General features: G+C 37.8%; 1 protein-coding gene across 1 annotated transcript; it reads right to left on the reverse strand.

Moving 5' to 3' along the window:
• Positions 1-5,356: 5,356 nt before the first annotated feature.
• On the reverse strand, positions 5,357-14,388 carry LOC143599941 (AP-4 complex subunit epsilon-like). Its single transcript, XM_077077765.1, has 11 exons — positions 13,774-14,388; positions 12,878-13,063; positions 9,062-9,277; positions 8,856-8,966; positions 8,176-8,373; positions 7,962-8,093; positions 7,818-7,874; positions 7,615-7,731; positions 6,970-7,047; positions 6,741-6,884; positions 5,357-6,661 (listed from the first exon to the last, which is right to left on the reverse strand). The coding sequence occupies exons 1-11, from the start codon at positions 14,338-14,340 to the stop codon at positions 5,657-5,659; spliced, it is 2,811 nt and encodes a 936-aa protein (XP_076933880.1). The 5' UTR covers positions 14,341-14,388; the 3' UTR covers positions 5,357-5,656.
• Between the last annotated feature and the right edge of the window lie 3,356 nt (positions 14,389-17,744).

The following is a 17,744-nucleotide window of genomic DNA, read 5'->3' on the forward strand; positions in this document are numbered from 1 at the left end:
ATATATGGAAGGCTTCCTTTAAGGCTGAGGGGTGTGGAGCGCTAGGAAGGGCGCAAGAGGCCGGACCCTCGCGCCCCGGGGCGCGAGAACCACACCACCGAGGCGCGAGAGGGGCGCGAGAGGGGCGCGAGAGCTGAAAACGAGGCAGGCGCAAGGGGGGGTAGCGGCTGGAATGGGCGTGAATGATGTGTGGAAATGCGTGAAAAGAGCCGTTGGCTCGGTTTTTATTAAAAAAAAAAATTTTGTGCGCCTGCCGGAGCTTCGCCGGAAATCCAGATGGCCGGAAAAATGTTGAGGGGGAGGGGGCTGCGGGGATTATTTTATTTTAATATAATTTGAAATATTTACAGCTTAAACCCTTGGACTTTCATATAATATTAAATCATAAATTAAAGTATAATTGTTAAATAAACCTTGAACTTTGGAAAGTTTTAATGATCCTATAAAAGTTTAATTTCTTGGATACTCTACATATTATACCCGTTTTTTTAATAATACGTTTTTTTAATACATTTATAAAAAAATAAAAAAATAAACCGCTCGCAGAGCCCCCTCTCGCGCACCTCCACACCATGCCCCGGGGCGCTATCACCACTACCAACACCCATCTTATCAAGTTTCTCTCTCTGCCACACGTCACAATATTATTGGATGGCGCCCCCACTCACGCCCCCTCTCGCGCCCCCCACACCCCTCAGCCTAAGAACTCAATATTTTTTAAGAACTTTAAGAACCAACCATAATCAATCATTTAACTTGTTTCATTTTCTTTTCATTTTAATACAAGGGTATTTTAGTAAAATAGGTATATAAGTAGTTATACCAATTCTTTTTGAGTTTTCTTAATTATCTCCTTATGTCATTATTATCCTTTACCTTTTTTATTCATAAATTTATTTAATATGAAATTTTTGAACGGAAGATAATATGATATCGTTGAATTTTTCTATAATAAATCTCCATTAGTGCCATTTTCGAAACAAAAATTAAAATTATTTTGTTACATAGTTTACAATTTTTTTAACATATAGTAAAATGCATATATGTAATTCTTTTAATTTTGTAGATTTGAAAAATGAAATTCTTCAAGAAATACATATATGTATATTTGTAAATTTTTACTTTTCAATTATGTATATTTGTCTAATATACATATATGTAATCTATAGTATCTAACTTTGTTTTATATACGTAACATTATTTTTTTACATACGTGTAAGTTAAGTATATACATATGTGTAAATATTCAACACAACACGTGAATAAATTATTTACATGCGTAATTATTTTTCAAACTAACAAGCAAATAAAGATTTATTTTTTTGAAAATGGTTTGATGTTTATTGTTAAGATACTAAGGGAATTATTATACTCCTTTAAAATGTGTTAGCCATTCATAATGTATAATTACGTTATATGTTTTGATTTGATTGAATGAAGCAAAACAAAATAAAAAGAGAATTATTATACTCCTTTAAATAGGGAGTTTATTTAGGAAAAGAATTCTCACGGTTCTATCTTATTTTTTAATAAGCCTAAACTGCCCTTTTTTCTATATTAAATTCTCTCTAAATATTAGTATAATGACAATCATGCCATTATTGTTTTAAACCGTTGATCAAATAATCTAAGGATTATTATGAGTTCTTAAAGTTCTTACAAAAATTAAGGGTTCTTAAATGATACTAACCCTATATATATATAATAGACCCATTTTATACAACTGACCAACCTAACGCGTTTACAACTTGACCCCCCCCCCCCCCCACAAACAAAAATGTCATGCCTAGGTTAAACAAGTTAACCCGTCAGTCATAAACATGCCTAGTGGGTCCAAGTAGACGTACACAAACCGGGTATTTTTAGAAGCCGGACCGGGTATGATCAACAAAAGTCAAAAACCAGGTCCAGGTAGGAACCGGTTCCGGTTTTTTTTCGTGTTTCGGGTAAGGCTGGGTTTTGACCAGGTATTTCCGGTTCCACCAGGTCCGGATCGGTTCCGGTTCCGGGTGCGGCTTTGAGGAGAAATCCTATATCAAGTCCTACCCACAGGTAGGGTAGGAACCGGTTCCGGGTGTTGGGTTCGTAGGCCTTGTTGGCCCGGTTTATTATATGAAGTCAAAAGAGGACGGGTGTGGGCGGTCGGGCCCAAGCCCGGCCCGGTTTAGATTTCTTGCATAATAATTTACTAACCCTAGTTCAGTCTCTATATAAACAACATTATGTACTTGTAATATTTGGTCACTCAATAAAGATATACCTAGTTGCCACCCGTGGACGTAGGTCAGTTTAGACCGAACCACGTTAAATCCTCGTGTTCGTTTACTGCTTTCGTGTCGTGTTCAGTTTCGTGTGTGCGTTTAATCCTAACAAGTGGTATCTAGAGCTTAGGTTCGAGATCACACGAAGAACACAGGAACCAGTCAAGTCGCCGCCAAACCATCCAGCCGCCGCCACCTACTGCGCTAGGGTTCCGCCGCCGCCTACGGTTTTCCGATCGCCGTTAGGGGTTCCGCCGTCGTTTCGCCGCTACTAAACCTAGCCCGCGCGATCTGCGTTTTTTTTTGTTGGTTCTGTTTGGAAGCAGTTATACACTACGCTCGCCTGAGATCTGAGGACCGTCTGGTCAGGTTTAGGGCAGGAGCAGTGTGTTCGTGAACAAGAAAGACATTAAGGGCTTGTTGGATTGAGAATAAACAATTGAGTTTGGTGAAATACCATAGTGTCCACAGCCGCCATCAAGATAAGTGTTGACCTAGTTTTTTTTGTTTGAACCACATATTTATTTTCATTTAGCCACGTTCAATTGAAGTTGTGTTTGGGCTTAGGAGTTAGACCAGATCAGTTTTTTTTTGGGCTTTTAAATTATAAGGGCAGCAGGCCCTAATTTGATTAATTGTGTGGACCAAAGTTTGGGTAGTTTAGCCCATAAATAATATTGGGTCAAGATCATAGTTGCAAAATACGAGCCAAGAATAGTTGAATCAAGATCCTTTTTTTATTGAAGAACCGTTGTCAATCAGAAGAAGTCGTTTAAAGAAACGGAGAACCAGTGCCAACCGCGTTTGTCAGGTTTTATCGTTTCGGTTAAAGTTTCTGTTTTCTGATTTACAGTTCGTATTTCCGCTGCGGTTTAAATAGGTTGATTTTTAACAGAGTTCAGTAGAACAGTCGTTAAGTTCAGGCTCGTGTTGCTGTGTCTGTCTCTGTTTTTTATCCAGTTTTTCGTTTTAGTCATTGTTATGGCAGAAGACGGAAAGTTTTCGATACAGAAGTTTGACGGACAGAAGTTCGGTTGGTGGAAGATGCAGATTGAGGCACTACTTTGTCAGAAAGACTTGGATGTAGTGTTTGAGGATGAAAAACCAGAAAAGATGTCAGAAGCAGATTGGAAGAAGTTAGACAAGAAAGCTAGGGCTTGTATTACATTGTCGTTGTCGGAAGATGTGGCGTTTAACATCATGAAAGAAACCACAGCACGTGGTATGATGGAGGCGCTATCCAACATGTATGAGAAGCCTTCGGCAGCGAATAAAGTCTATCTTATCCGAGAGCTAGTGACAACAAGAATGAAAGAGGGTGGGTCAGTTACAACTCATATCAATAATCTTAATTCGATCTTGTCCCGCTTAGTGTCAGTTGACATTAAGTTTGATGATGAAGTTCAAGGCCTCTTGTTATTATCCTCTTTGCCCGACAGTTGGTCGCAAACAGTGACTGCAGTTTGTAGTTCGTCTACAAATATTATTTTCGATGGGATTCGAGATCTGATTCTGGGAGAAGATTCAAGACACAGAAGTTCAGGTGAATCATCAGGCAATATGCTAGTCACAGAAGGTAGAGGTAGGGGAAAACAGCGAGGCAGTGGGAGCAGGAAGAGGAGTCAGTCTAAGACTCGTAAGGATATTGAATGTTGGGGTTGTAAAAAGAAAGGACACTTCAGGAATCAGTGTCCGAATGGTAAGAAAGAGGTGAACGTTACAGAAGACGACACAGATGACGGGGTCAGTAGTGATGAGGCTTTGGTTTGTAGTGTTGAGAGTAGCGTTGATGCTTGGGTGATGGATTCTGGTGCATCGTTTCATGCCACTCACTGTAGTGATACGATGAAGAATCTTAAATTTGGGGATTTTGGAAAGGTTCGACTAGCGAATGATGATATTTTAGAGATTACGGGTATGGGAGACGTTGATTTGATAACTTCAGCCGGTACTTCTTGGACTTTGAAAGACGTGAGGGTTATTCCAAGTTTGAAGAAACGTTTGATTTCAGTTGGGCAGTTGGATGACCAAGGGCACGATGTTAAGTTCGGGAATGGGCAGTGGAAAGTAGTCAAAGGGAATCTTATGGTTGCTCGTGGCACGAAAATGGGTTCATTGTATATGGTCGGCATGTCATCGAAAGGAGTGGATCCAGTTTTGGTGAAAGACAAAATCCGGTTCACAGAATCTCGTGGGCAGAAGAAGGTTCGTTTTGCAAGTAACAAACCCAGAGCCAAAGTGAAGATTCAGGATGAACGAGCTAGGAAGGTTAAATCAGTTGGGGGACATCGTGACAGTGGGAGCACAGGTCGTGTTTCAGTTACAGTTCCAGGTCGACAGTGGATTAAGAAAACCAGTATTCCAGCTGTAAAAGTCTCTCCAATGAATTACTTGCTGAATATGGAGAGTGTTTGTTCTCAGGTTATCTCAGGATCCGGTAGTTCGTTACAGTGGGAGCCGGTAGGGACAGAGAACGGGTCAGGGGCAGTTTTAGCCGTGACTGACATGTTGGAGCTCCGGGGAGCTTCAACGGGCCTTCAGGTTAATTGATGAGAAGGCGGTGGCAACTAGAAGAAGTTTAATGTTCAGATTACAGAAGTACAATCAGGAGTGCAGACGGGAGTACTCAAGGCCTCCGAGTGGGAGATTGTTGGGTTCGTAGGCCTTGTTGGCCCGGTTTATTATATGAAGTCAAAAGAGGACGGGTGTGGGCGGTCGGGCCCAAGCCCGGCCCGGTTTAGATTTCTTGCATAATAATTTACTAACCCTAGTTCAGTCTCTATATAAACAACATTATGTACTTGTAATATTTGGTCACTCAATAAAGATATACCTAGTTGCCACCCGTGGACGTAGGTCAGTTTAGACCGAACCACGTTAAATCCTCGTGTTCGTTTATTGCTTTCGTGTGTGTGTTCGGTTTCGTGTGTGCGTTTAATCCTAACACCGGGTTGGGTCCGGAACCAGGTATTTTGTGCACCTCTAGGTCCAAGACAACCTGTGCACCTCTATGTCCAAGACATACAACCTCCTACACATCTACTCATCTGTGCACCTCTAGGTCCAAGACATACAACCTCCTACACATCTACTCATCAATCGCTTGTGAAAGTTGATCAGGCAAAATATACACCATATTTCAGCATAAAGAAACAAAAACAATCGTTTCCCTAAGATACAATAACTTCTCTCCCATTAAGTAAACGAAAACGACCGACCATCAAATCTCGACAATACACAACTTATAAAACTCAAAAAACACAAATCTTTACTTCACTCACCCGAACAGCCTGATCACACATGTTTCTCCTTCTATTCTCTTTTAATCTTTTAAACAAACCTTCCCCTGTGCAAGTTCAGCTTCCAATATTTAAAGCTTGTCTTATTAAAACTAATCAACCGAGCAGATCACTAAATAAATTAGGATTATGGCTTGTGGGGTTCACACCCATTTGCCTGACGAGTGCGTCCTTGTCCAAAGCATCTTTCAGGTTCGGACCCTTAGTCAGTGATGCGGCTTGGTTGCTTGGATTTGGTGCACCGGTCATGTTGTCTTTCAGGTTCTGACCTGATGGCTCTGAATAAAGAGCCATAAGATCAGGACCACTTGAACTGGCTGTACCAGCATTACCATCCTGGCTCAAATCTAGAAGACCTTCCAGTTGTTTAAACGGGTCTGCAACAGAAGAGTAACTACTCACAGCACCAGTTGGTTCACCCAAATCAAGCAAGTCGGGTGGAGGCGGCTGAACTGCTGCAGTCACGTTTGTGGGCTGCTGCACTTTATCTTCTCCATGATTGGTAATTCTTGAAACCTTACTGTGAGCCGCAGCACTACCAGATTGCTTCCTTTCAGACTTGCCAGTTTTACCCCCAAACAGTGATGCAGCCAGCTTTTGCTTTTCTTCTGAAACCTCAACCGCTGGCTGCCTCGATTCACGTGCTTTAGCAGTTACGTGATCCGGTTGTGTTGCACCGTTAACCGTGGTCGTACGCGAATCAAAGTTTGAGACGGATGAAGATGAAGAGGATGAGTAAGCGGCCTTACCCCACTTCTTTTGAACCCCATCAAGACGTAACCTCAGTTCATTCGAGCCCGAGACCGAGCCCACATCAGGTCCTGAAGACGAGGTGGGTTGATAAGACGACTCTGGTACAGATACAGGTACTAGCTCCGTAGGGTAAGTATCCGCTGTGGGTAGTTTAGTGGGAACCACAGGTTTTGGAACCTCATAAGCCTCAAACCTAAGAGAATGAGTTGGATGTTCATACGGGCTACGGTTTGTAATGTTGCTAATATTTAGAGTTCCAGATCGTTCATTCTCGGAGATATACGGTTCAGCCCCCTGTTCTAATGCCGTCTGGACATAATTATCAAGAAACGAAAGCGTTTTATCGATCTGCATGTAGACATTGGTAAGATATTAAGTCATTGTGTTTGAAATTAGGATTAATAATTTAACACTCACAAAAGGTTACCTCAATATCCTCACAGCTTGCATCTAATGGCATTATATTCTCTATGGCATTGGCATCCAGATCGAGGATTGCTCGGAATTCATATGCACGTTGTTGGAGATCGGTTGAGTGAGATGCTGATAACTCCTCTAGCAATGATTGGCACTACAACAAGAAATGAAAACTCTTAACTTTCAATTACTTTTGTATTTTGGAAAATTTTTAAAAACTCGGGTAAACATTTACTGACCTCTGGTAATAAACTCGTTTTTCTTCCGGCTGCTTTCTCAAAACAATATACTTTCATAAGTGCTGTCACTACATATGCCTTCAAAATTGCAGAGAACAGTAAGTCATTATGTTCAAAGAAAACAATATCCGCCGTTTGTTCATAAAGCTAGTAAGCAATATATGCCTTCAAAATGCTTATTTGTTCATAAAGCTAGTAAGCAATATCATCGTACTCAGTATATCCCACCAATAGCAAAGCTATGGTAGGGTCTGAGGAGGGTAAGATGTAGGCAGCCTTACCTCTACCCCATAGGGATAGAGAGGCTGCTTCCGGTGAGACCCCCGGCTCGATAGTAGTTTTGCATCAAGCCTTGGACATAAGGCACATAGCACTCAATCATCGGGACACCAGCTGATCGGTGCATGTACCCTTATCTTTCAGCTATCAACGCCACTACATGATGCCTGATTAACCGTCCGTCACTTTTAACGTTATTTTCACGAGATTAGTAAAATAACGTCAAAATTAGTGCAATTTCACTTTTGCCCACCCGAGGGTTCACACATATATACATCATATGTGCGCACCGCAAGCAGGGCTAAAAGCTAGTAAGCAATATATGCCTTCAAAATGCTTATTTGTTCATAAAGCTAGTAAGCATACCTTAACAGCATCATCACCCGAATGTGCTTCTGCCACGTCACATAGCTTGCCACTAATGTAGGAAGCAGAATATTTACCATCTGCAGTTCCATATTCACCCAATACCCAGCATATAACCTGTTGTCAAACTAATATATAAGATTTAAAAAGAAATAATGTGTTAACCATGTCCACATCAAAATGATCATGAAACGTAAACATACCTGGAGAAATGCCGATGGAAGTTTTGGATCATCAACTATTTTCAGGTAAGATTCCACCTACAAAACCAAAAGAATATATCCCGTATCTTAAAAATATATGTGAAATAAAAATAAAGGGTGTCACATGATTTAGAAAATACATACAGCGGATGATCTCAACTGAATATCTGCTGCATCATCATCCTCTCCAAATCCCTCAGCAATCAACCGCATCAAATTATGAGCCACTTTCGGGTTCACTAAATCCCCAGCATGCTGGAAAACTTTGTTCATAGTCTGTAAATCCAGAAAATAAAACTTTAAATTCATGAAAACAAATCTATGAAAATGTCATCTTAATGTGTATGCAAGTGTATACCTGGATAAACCAGTGGTTGCTGGGAGCAAATTGCTCTGCAAGCTCCACACATCTTGATGCGGTTTCAGTTTTATAATGACTATCATTGATGCTAATCATGTAATCAATCATACGGTCTACTATCACTTCCACGTTGGAGGACTTTGTCATTTTATAAAGCAATTCAAAGGTTTTCCTCTTTAGAGTGTCATCCGGATCCTGCATCAACAAGTAATTAATCTTAAGATTGATTTCATATATTACTAGAAAATATATACTCAAACCAAAATTAAAAATATCATATATACCAAGCATTAATGAACTTTTACATAATGGCCATCCTACCCCTTTCCATTATATATGTTCAAACTTTTTTTTTTTGGATTTGATCAATGTTGACGACAAGCAAGAGAATTGAAGCGTTGTCTCGCTTTCTTAAAAAAGTTTTTGAAGTTAAAGATGGGCATATATGACATTTTAAAGTTTTAGAAAAATAAGAGTAATATGGCCACTTATAAATTGTTTTTAATGAATTGATTACATTTGAGATTTTAACTACTTTTTAAGTGCATTTACAATACTTTTACTTTGCATTGTCATATATGATATTTTCCAAGTTTGTAGGGGTACATATGAATTGCCCTTTAATCTTATTTCCAAACTAGATAAACAAATATTTATTGATTTAACCGAGTACTGACCTCTAGGCAATCAATCACAGCAAGTTGATGTTGTTCAGCAATTTCTGGACTTATTCGTATCAATCGACCAAGAGCATCGATACCCATGTACTTCAAATTATGGCTGTCACCCTAAAATGAAAAAATATTTTCATATAAGACTTAGCATATATTTAAAAAAACCTAAACTTTTATAGTTTATAGAAAGTATAGAAGTAAGGAAACACCTTGAGGAATTTGGCGATTGCATCAGCAGCTGATTCCAATAACTTGGGGCTCGGTTGTATTGAAGAGATGCAACATATGCATTCAAAAATAATGGCATTTCCTATGTTGCTAGCTGTGTCACTTTTCCTCAATATGTCCCCGATGACTGTATACATTTGCTCACTGGACTTTTTGTCGCCACTACCAAGTAATGCCAAGATTTTTAGCAACTTAATCTGATATTGAAAAGAGATAATTATGACAAAAATTACGACTTGTTTTTAAAGAATCCAACATGAGGTAATAATATCAATAAATCAAAATTACATGTAAATCTAATAGAAGATAAAGAACTAGTTTATACAGTTTTTCCATAAAGTTAAGAAAACAGACACAGAAAATTTTATGTATAATAACCATAAGTATAATGAGCAAGGAATTATCTACAAAGACTTGCTTTATAACAGTGATGACAATTCACCAAAAAAAAACTACTTCATATATTGGACACACATGTAATAATCAATTATATTGGCCTACGTTCCTACAACTCCATCTAGAGTTTGTTATCGTCCATGTGAACGGCGTCGTGTGAAACCTGCGTCACAATCTTTTTATATGTATCAAGTAGCACGTCGGGTATGTTACAAGGTAAAAAGTTCTGTGTAAATGTGATATTGCAAGTTGATGGGATGCGAAATATATTGTTCAAGTCAGTTGATAGGCATATTTTACTATTTTTATTATTTTGTAATCCATGTTGAACTAAACATATACTGGATAAATCGAAGTGTAAATTCAAGTTTGATTATTCATGGCTGGATTAAGCAGTGGAAAAAAAAGGGAAATGAAAAACTGAGATTCAAGGAAAGTTCAAAACCCTTATCTTGTGCATGTATTAGATATGAAAATTTTAATACTACAGTTTATCCGGTAAAAGGAATGGTAAGATGATGATAAAGAGCACATCCAATCGAAGATGCATGACTTTAATTTGATTTGGGTATAAATCCAGTAAAAAAGAAGTCAGATATGCATCGGGCATTGCATGTATGTTTCTTACCAAATATGTTAAGATGTCGAGATCATATGAAATGGATAAAAATAGGGCATGTGCAGTGTTTAGATGATTGATTTAAAGTTAAAATCAAAAAAGTTTGCAAGTTCCAGCTGGTCAAGATAAGAAAATAGGCATACAGCACATCCTTACAGCTATTCTAACAAAATATAGAACATGAATTTCCTCTATTTGTCCTTCATATTTATATTCTTACAACTAGAATTGCAATTAGATTTTATTTTAGAGCTATGCAGTCAATCTCGGTGGTATATCGGTTATCGTTCCTCATGTGAAATATCGGTCATAATATCGGTACCGATAATATTGGCGATATTGACCAATATTTCACCGATATTCCCGATTTCCCGATATCAGTGTTGAGTCCTAATTTTCAACTTTTAGTGTTTAATACTGGTGTTTTGAGTCTTAATCAGTTCCTACTTGCTACAATTGTTAGTGATTTGCAAGTTGCAAAAGGATAATTTGTTAATAGTAGGAGAGTATGCTGAACTATTAGTGTTAAAGTGCTATATATATAAATTATGCATGATATTAAAATTACCGATATCCCACCGTGATAACCGATATCTCAAATATCAGTCCTCGACCGATATCCGATATTTTTCCGCATTAACTGCTTAGTTTCAGAGTCCATTACTATTAGATACATAGTAGTTTATACAATTACAATCATACCTCTGTTTTTGCATACGTTCTAGTCATGCCTAGTTACTAACATAGTATGATTGAGAATTTTAATCCATAGACGTAGATACAACCTTGAATAATGCCTTTCTATTTATGGGATGTGTGTAAGCGGTAAGTGAATACTGAGAATCAGAAATTCTAAAGGTGGTGAGTTTATAGATGTAAACTCACATCTAAACCAACCAAAGAAAGAAAGAAAGTTATTGCACAATAATATATTAAGCATGCCTGATATATCAAATATCTTAATATCCTTTTTTCCTAATGTGTCCAAATTTTTGCCAGGTACGATTGCGTTCCTGGATAGCTCGGGGTCGCGTTTCCAAGCATAAATCTGGCGTTCCAGTTTATTTTCGTTATAAAAGAAGAGTAGATACGATTAGAAGAGGGAGCTGACATGCCAGAAAATTTGTTGAAAGCGGCTTTGCAGAGCAATCGGATAAATAAGAAGAAGGGAATAAATAACCTAATTTATAGGGTGAAGTGGGTTATTTTAAAAATTAATGGCGGGCCTTTTTATATTTACGTGAGCCCAATATTTCTCTTATACTTAAAAGAAAATTTCAAAGGGAGGACCGAATTAATAGAGGCATGTGACTAATGTAAAAAAAATCAGTGTTTTGATATTTAAAATATATATTATTTCTTTTAATTTAGCTTATTGTTTATTCATTTCGTTTATAGCACCAGTTTAACTGGCACATCGTACCACATAATGTGGTACAACGTATCGGAGCAACCGGAAATGAGCCTACCCCTCTCGTACCGAATTTTAGGGGCCTAGCGAATTGCGATCCCGTTCCACATTCCCGTACCGGAGCATACCGCGAACCATTGACTATTTTCTAGTATCCCTATGAATTCATGGCGATGGTTACTAATTTGAGGATATCGTTGATTTGGCTTTAGGTGCGGGTGCACACCCTTAAGCGCCTTAGAAGAACTACACCACCAAACTCCAAAGCATCAACTTCTCAGCTAATAATAGAACTGCTGACCCATCTTATTATTCTTGAATAGTGCTAAGCACATTAACTATGTTCAAATGTACTTCTCATGATCCATTATCCTTGAATAGTACTAGAACTAGCGACCCTTGTGGATCCATCATCTCAAAGAAATTAACAATAACAAATGATTGTACTAAAATGAATACCAAAAGTAAGTGAAGAGATATATATAAATTTGCAGCAAGCAGCATGATACGCTCTAGGAACTCGATCAATCATTTTCAAAGAGCTTATCTAGTTCGGTTCTTTTTAAATACGTCAATTACAAATTGAAAGTTCATTTTAAACTAATTTCTAGAATTGATAACTAATAATCTTCACACAGTGTATGTGGTGCACAAATGGTGCATACAAAAAGGAGTTGGCCTACGATAAAAGTTAATGTTGAACTCTCTTCGTGTGTAGTGCCCTAGAGGTTCATTATATTTGCTTCTTGGTCGAAGGATAATTCGTTTTAAGTTCCGTTTTAGTATGCCTTAACTATGTCTAAAACAGTTGTTAAGCTTTTTGTTGCTTATGAATGTTTTCCGATTGAGAAAAAAGAAACGGAGCACATCCAAAAGCACTCCTATTAAAGATGTGCCCAAGCTTGCAGTTAAAGTTAGGCACACAAGTAGTAATGTAATCAATATATCTAGTAAATCATATATCTGATCTAGCTTCCAAGTTCCACCTTACATTTAACGCCATCAAGCTTTGATCCCAAGAAAACAAACAGAACATGAGAAACTAAAAAACCCAAATAAAATTAACACTCCTATCCGAGAAACAACTGCAATATAAATATTTGACTTGGCATGTAGTTCATAAAAATGTTTGGCTATTGATCAAAAAGCAAATCAAGATTTGTAGGCCAATAACAAAGTTACTAATTCAAGTAATATTACTAATGAGCAACAAAAGTAGAGTAGAACCGAAAACTCATCGAAGAGAAAATTATTGCATCCCATAACGATCAACCGAAAAAGGAATATTTCTTTTTTTAAGAAATGAGGAATCACATATTCTAAGAATAGAGCTAGAAAGTACCTACGCGTAGGGCTACTTGAAGTGCATACCTGTATAAAAGGAGCAGGTGTCGAATGATAGTCGTAAGTTTTTGGCAATCTGCGTTCAGCAACTTGTTTAAGAATGTTCACAAAGCTTGCAACTAAATCCTTGTAAGGATTTACATCTATTGTGATAAGATCATATAAAGGGCAAAGTGTAGCACCCATCACACCAGGGTCATTATCAGAAAGTTTCTGCAAAATGGAAAATATACAAATCAAAAATCAGGAAATCATGATATCATCACAAAATGAACTTTCAACGGTAAAGAATGCTGCCAGTAACGAAAAATAATAATATAATAAAAGGTCGACGCAAAAAGACTTAGCAGAGTGCATTTAATGGCACCCGTAGTCATTCATAACTCAACTCAATGCGTTATACATAATCAAAAAGAAGCACATACGACAAATATGAGCAATTTATAGATTCAGCTGTTATAAATCATTTGCCGGTTATTTGAGTAGTTGTGTTATTCTAGGCTAAGTTTTTAGCCTTTAACTCAATAAAAGTATTAGGCTGGCACTTTGGCACTAGCAGAGCCAACATTTTTTAAAGCTAACTTTGTTTTTTAACTAGAAAGATGAATCAGGTTGTATACAGTATACACTCTTTTTAAGCCAAGAATACAGGATATCATGTAAAATCTTCCCCTTTCAGACAAGCTTGATTCAGTTTCTTAGGTAAACTGACCCTAAAACGACAAGCTAACTAATAAATGCAATGCATTTAACAATAATATACCATTTCAAACACAAAATTCGCCCCATTAGTTCGAAAGCGTCCCAAAGCAATCTTATCATTCCCAAAACTATTCAAAAAACAATAGAATTACTCAAAATTGTATTTTTAAAAAGTTATCCGAAAATTCCGAAAATTCGATAACCAACAATAAAGCACCGACCTTCCGAAAATTCGATACAAGATGATTCACGGATGCGGGCGACCGCTGATGAAAACTATGCAACACCATGACCGCCTTCTTCCTCACCGCTTCCTTCTGATGCCCCAACAACTCCACCACCTGCTGAATCACAGCAGGCACAGTCTCCTCATTAATCAACTTACAGCACGCGTTCAACGCGGCACACACGACCAAAAAGTTATCCGATTTCAAATCCTTCTGGATCGTATTCACAATCAGAATAATCAAATCATGATCCTCATTCAGAAACAACGTAACCGCCAAATAACCAGTCCGTTTAACCAACAGCGAGTCGTCATGCGTCATTTTAACCGCGTGGATGTAGCCGAAGGAGGCGTCGTGGCCGAGCATCTCGATGTAGACGAGGCGGATGATGTACTCCTTCATCTTCCGCTTGGGGATGTCTGGATCGTTGACTCTGCGTTTAAGGGTTTCGATCTCGTGGAGAATGATCCGGTCTTCTTCGGATTTGGAGCGGGTTTCGCCGATGGACTTGACGAGGTCAAGGAACTCTTTTGACTGGTTGAAGCCGCCCTGGGATCCCATGGCGAGCTCACGGCCGATGGTTTTTAGCTGCTCCAGGGTTGCAGTCTGTGAATTAGGGTTTTGGATTGTGAAGATGATTTGGGGATGGATTATTGTTATTGTTTTAGTGAATGGAATTGGGGATTTTTGGAAGTTGGTGTGGTCTGTTGAATCTGGAGAGACACGTGGAAGGCACGTGGCTTGAGGCCTTGAGTTACTGTAATGTGTGTTTTGTGATAGGGTGGGGCGTTTGGAAGTTTATTGATTGTGCATTAACGGGGATTGGGTGTATTTTTATTTACAGAGGATCGATACAAGATTACAAAGTAATTGATTGTTTGATTATGGGGTTATTTTTTATATTTTTATTGTGTGTAACGGTAGATTGGGAAATGGGTGAGCTTTTATATGGAGTTGGAGCGTTATGTCTGTCATAAAGTTTTTCAAATTTTATTACATAATCAGATAACTAATAACAACTTACTTTAGGTTAATGTTGATGTTAACCTATGTGTGTTTGTGGATGCATATAAGTTGACAATGCCAATAACTAACAAGTTTTTTCGCTTTTTAGAGGATTCATTATTGCGGCCTATGATGAGTCATTAGATTTTCATCTACCTAGCGTTTTTATATCGTTATTTATTATATCACTGATGATAGTTAGCTTTTATTCTAAAATTCTTTTTGAATGTCGACGTGTGGATCGGGAATCAACAAGCAACAAAATACGAACTAGAAGAATTTAAGGGTGTTGTTATAGGCAAACACATCTTTTCGCAATTATACACCCTCTTATTTATCAACGCCCTTTACAATGTGGCCATACAACGAGGGGAGACCCACAAAATCTAGGAATAAATCTATGTTTTTTGTTTCTATTTTTTTGGATGAGAAGCAAAGAAAAAATTCATATTAAGAATAAAACCACATATGTATCCCTTGTAACAGATTTTTTTGTCTTTAATGAGGTGGGCCATGTTTTAATCATTTTCAGCGATCGTTGCGTAGAACACATAATCCTCATCTTGACATCATATTAGTCATCCGTATGCAATGCGATTGACTACTAAATAACAAGATTTGATGACATAATGTGAAGGCCAAAAACCCTAATAGTGTGTCGTTTCTTAGAAACGTGTATAGCATAAATTAAAAATTGCAAAGGGCATGCTTGAATCCATACACATTCTTTTAAAGATTTTACAAAGTGCATGTTTTGTATACTAGATGAATATAAATTTATAAATAAACTAGCATTTTGACCCCTCGCGTTGCGGGTGTCGGTCGAGCTAAATGTTTCCAAATTCAATTAAGAAGTCGGTATTGGTGAACCGTTTGACATCAACAATGTCACTAAACCGACTCAAAGTCGTCATACGCCACCACCATTGATGACCAAAAAGCCGTTGGCAATAGCATCACAAATAGAAATTTAAATAATTGTAATACAGTTGCTATGCATGTATAATGTAAAATTCTTAATACATACTAAAAGTTATTATATAAAAAAATTCAGGACACTTAACTTATTTTAAAAGGCTAAATCATTGCAGGACACTAACTCGTTTTAAAAAGACTAAATTATTGTAGACCGCTTGTTTATTGTGAGTACATAAGCAAATCCGAGTTCGTTTTTTTTCCAAATAAAATTGGAAAACCAATTAATAATCAGAATAAGCAAACGTTGGTACCTTGAGAGGAAAAGGAAAAAGTTGGTACCTTGAGAGGAAAACGAAAACAATGGAATTAGAATAGCATATGGATGTTCTTCAATATCGCTGCAATTTAGCTCCTGATGTGATAGAGTTTAAGCAATAAACCACTTGAGCCTCCTCATTTTGACATGTTTTTTGCCCGTAAACTGACCCGCTAACATAAATTTGATTCAAAACTACAGTAAAGTTGCCTCAAAATAAAAAAAATGTGTCGTTTTGAAGTGTTTTTGATCTATAACAATACACCCAAAATTGAAACACTCATACCCAACTATCCTGAACGCGAATCGTATCTATTGTTCCACTTTCATATCAACAAATAGATGTAAGAGACAAACCGACACCTACAACATTTTGGTTCAGGGTGATGTTCATGCCTAACCGTTAAATCGTTTAACTAAAGGGGTTGTGTTTGATTGAACCCCACAGGTTTATGTGTTGACCCTTTGAACCGAATTATGATATTTACCCATTCAAAAATATAAACCAAAGTGGTTCAGACAGCATCATCGCCTACAATAGTTGTTGGCTTCACAATGACCCGTTTAACACATCACAGTCTTTTAACCCAGTGAAGCCATCCAAAGAAGAAACAAAAAAGGCCCAGACAACATCATTGCTTGTAGAAATCCGTTTAGCTAAAGGGTTATGTTTGGTTGACGCCAACGGATTCGAAGTTTGATCATTTAACCTAATTACAATCGCTAACCAATTAAAACCATAAAAAATAGGTACAAAAAAGGCTCAGTCAACACCATTGCCCATAAAGCTTAGAATACCATTACAACTTTAAATAATCTCAACGAAAATCAAAAGCATAATGTTAAAGGCATATTGAAATTTCAAAACGCAATAAATAAAACCAATAATAAAAAACTCATAATTGCATAGATCCAACTGGAGCACCTGCATATGTTACCATCAAAATACACCACAAAAAGATAGCATCAACAACTCAAGAAAGTAACCGCCTTTTGACCTAAGCATTATGTGTTCTTTGCACCCGTCACATAAACGCAACAATAACAATAACCCCCAAGATCAAAATTCACCAGTTAGAAAAGTTAAACCTGATTGACGACTCGTTTCCCCTTTACATGTGTATAGGTATTACTCTGAAATCAAAAGCAAATAGGTATAAGATTTAAATAAAATTCAAATCAAATCAATTTTGCAATCTAAGAGTAAAGAATGTAAACTGTGTGCTTGTAAAACGCGGTATGATCATGAAAAAAATGTTATTGAGTATACATACCATTGACACCGGTGCCCAATTTTCGGATTTAGGTAGCCAGCACATACAAAGAAACTGGATGCGATTGTTATTTCTCAAACGTGTATGAATGTAATGGGATGGTAGGAAGAAGAGTGACCACCGCCACAGCCACCTAGGGTTTCGAAATCCAACTCGGTAACAATAAACGATAAAAACACCACACCGCCGCCACCAATGGTTCAAAGACTAACCCGGCAACAGTGAGCAATGAATCAGAGTGCGCGCGAGAAACTAAAGAATCATCATGGCCATTGCCTCCGAGGCATTGATGATATCGAAGGACCGTGGAGGCCTGGAAGAAAAAAATGAAGAAGCGGTGAGTGGGATACACTTTTAACTGCAGGATGTACAACTCTCAATGCCTAAGTTCACCCGAAATTGAATAAATGAGTTCAAAGACATTTTTTTTCATCCTAACAACCAACATCACT

Source organism: Bidens hawaiensis, unplaced genomic scaffold (genome assembly GCF_021521415.1).
Source record: "Bidens hawaiensis isolate Kalapana, Puna unplaced genomic scaffold, B.hawaiensis_p1.1 tig00053104_1, whole genome shotgun sequence".
NCBI lineage: Eukaryota > Viridiplantae > Streptophyta > Magnoliopsida > Asterales > Asteraceae > Bidens > Bidens hawaiensis.

Excerpts from the sequence above, each read along its gene's own strand:
- LOC143599941 (XM_077077765.1), bottom strand. The coding sequence starts at position 14,340 with ATGGGATCCCAGGGCGGCTTCAACCAGTCAAAAGAGTTCCTTGACCTC. Across the intron at positions 8,374-8,855 it reads CTGTGATTGATTGCCTAGAG|GATCCGGATGACACTCTAAA; the intron begins GTCAGTACTCGG and ends TTGTTGATGCAG. Across the intron at positions 6,885-6,969 it reads AAACGAGTTTATTACCAGAG|TGCCAATCATTGCTAGAGGA; the intron begins GTCAGTAAATGT and ends TTCTTGTTGTAG.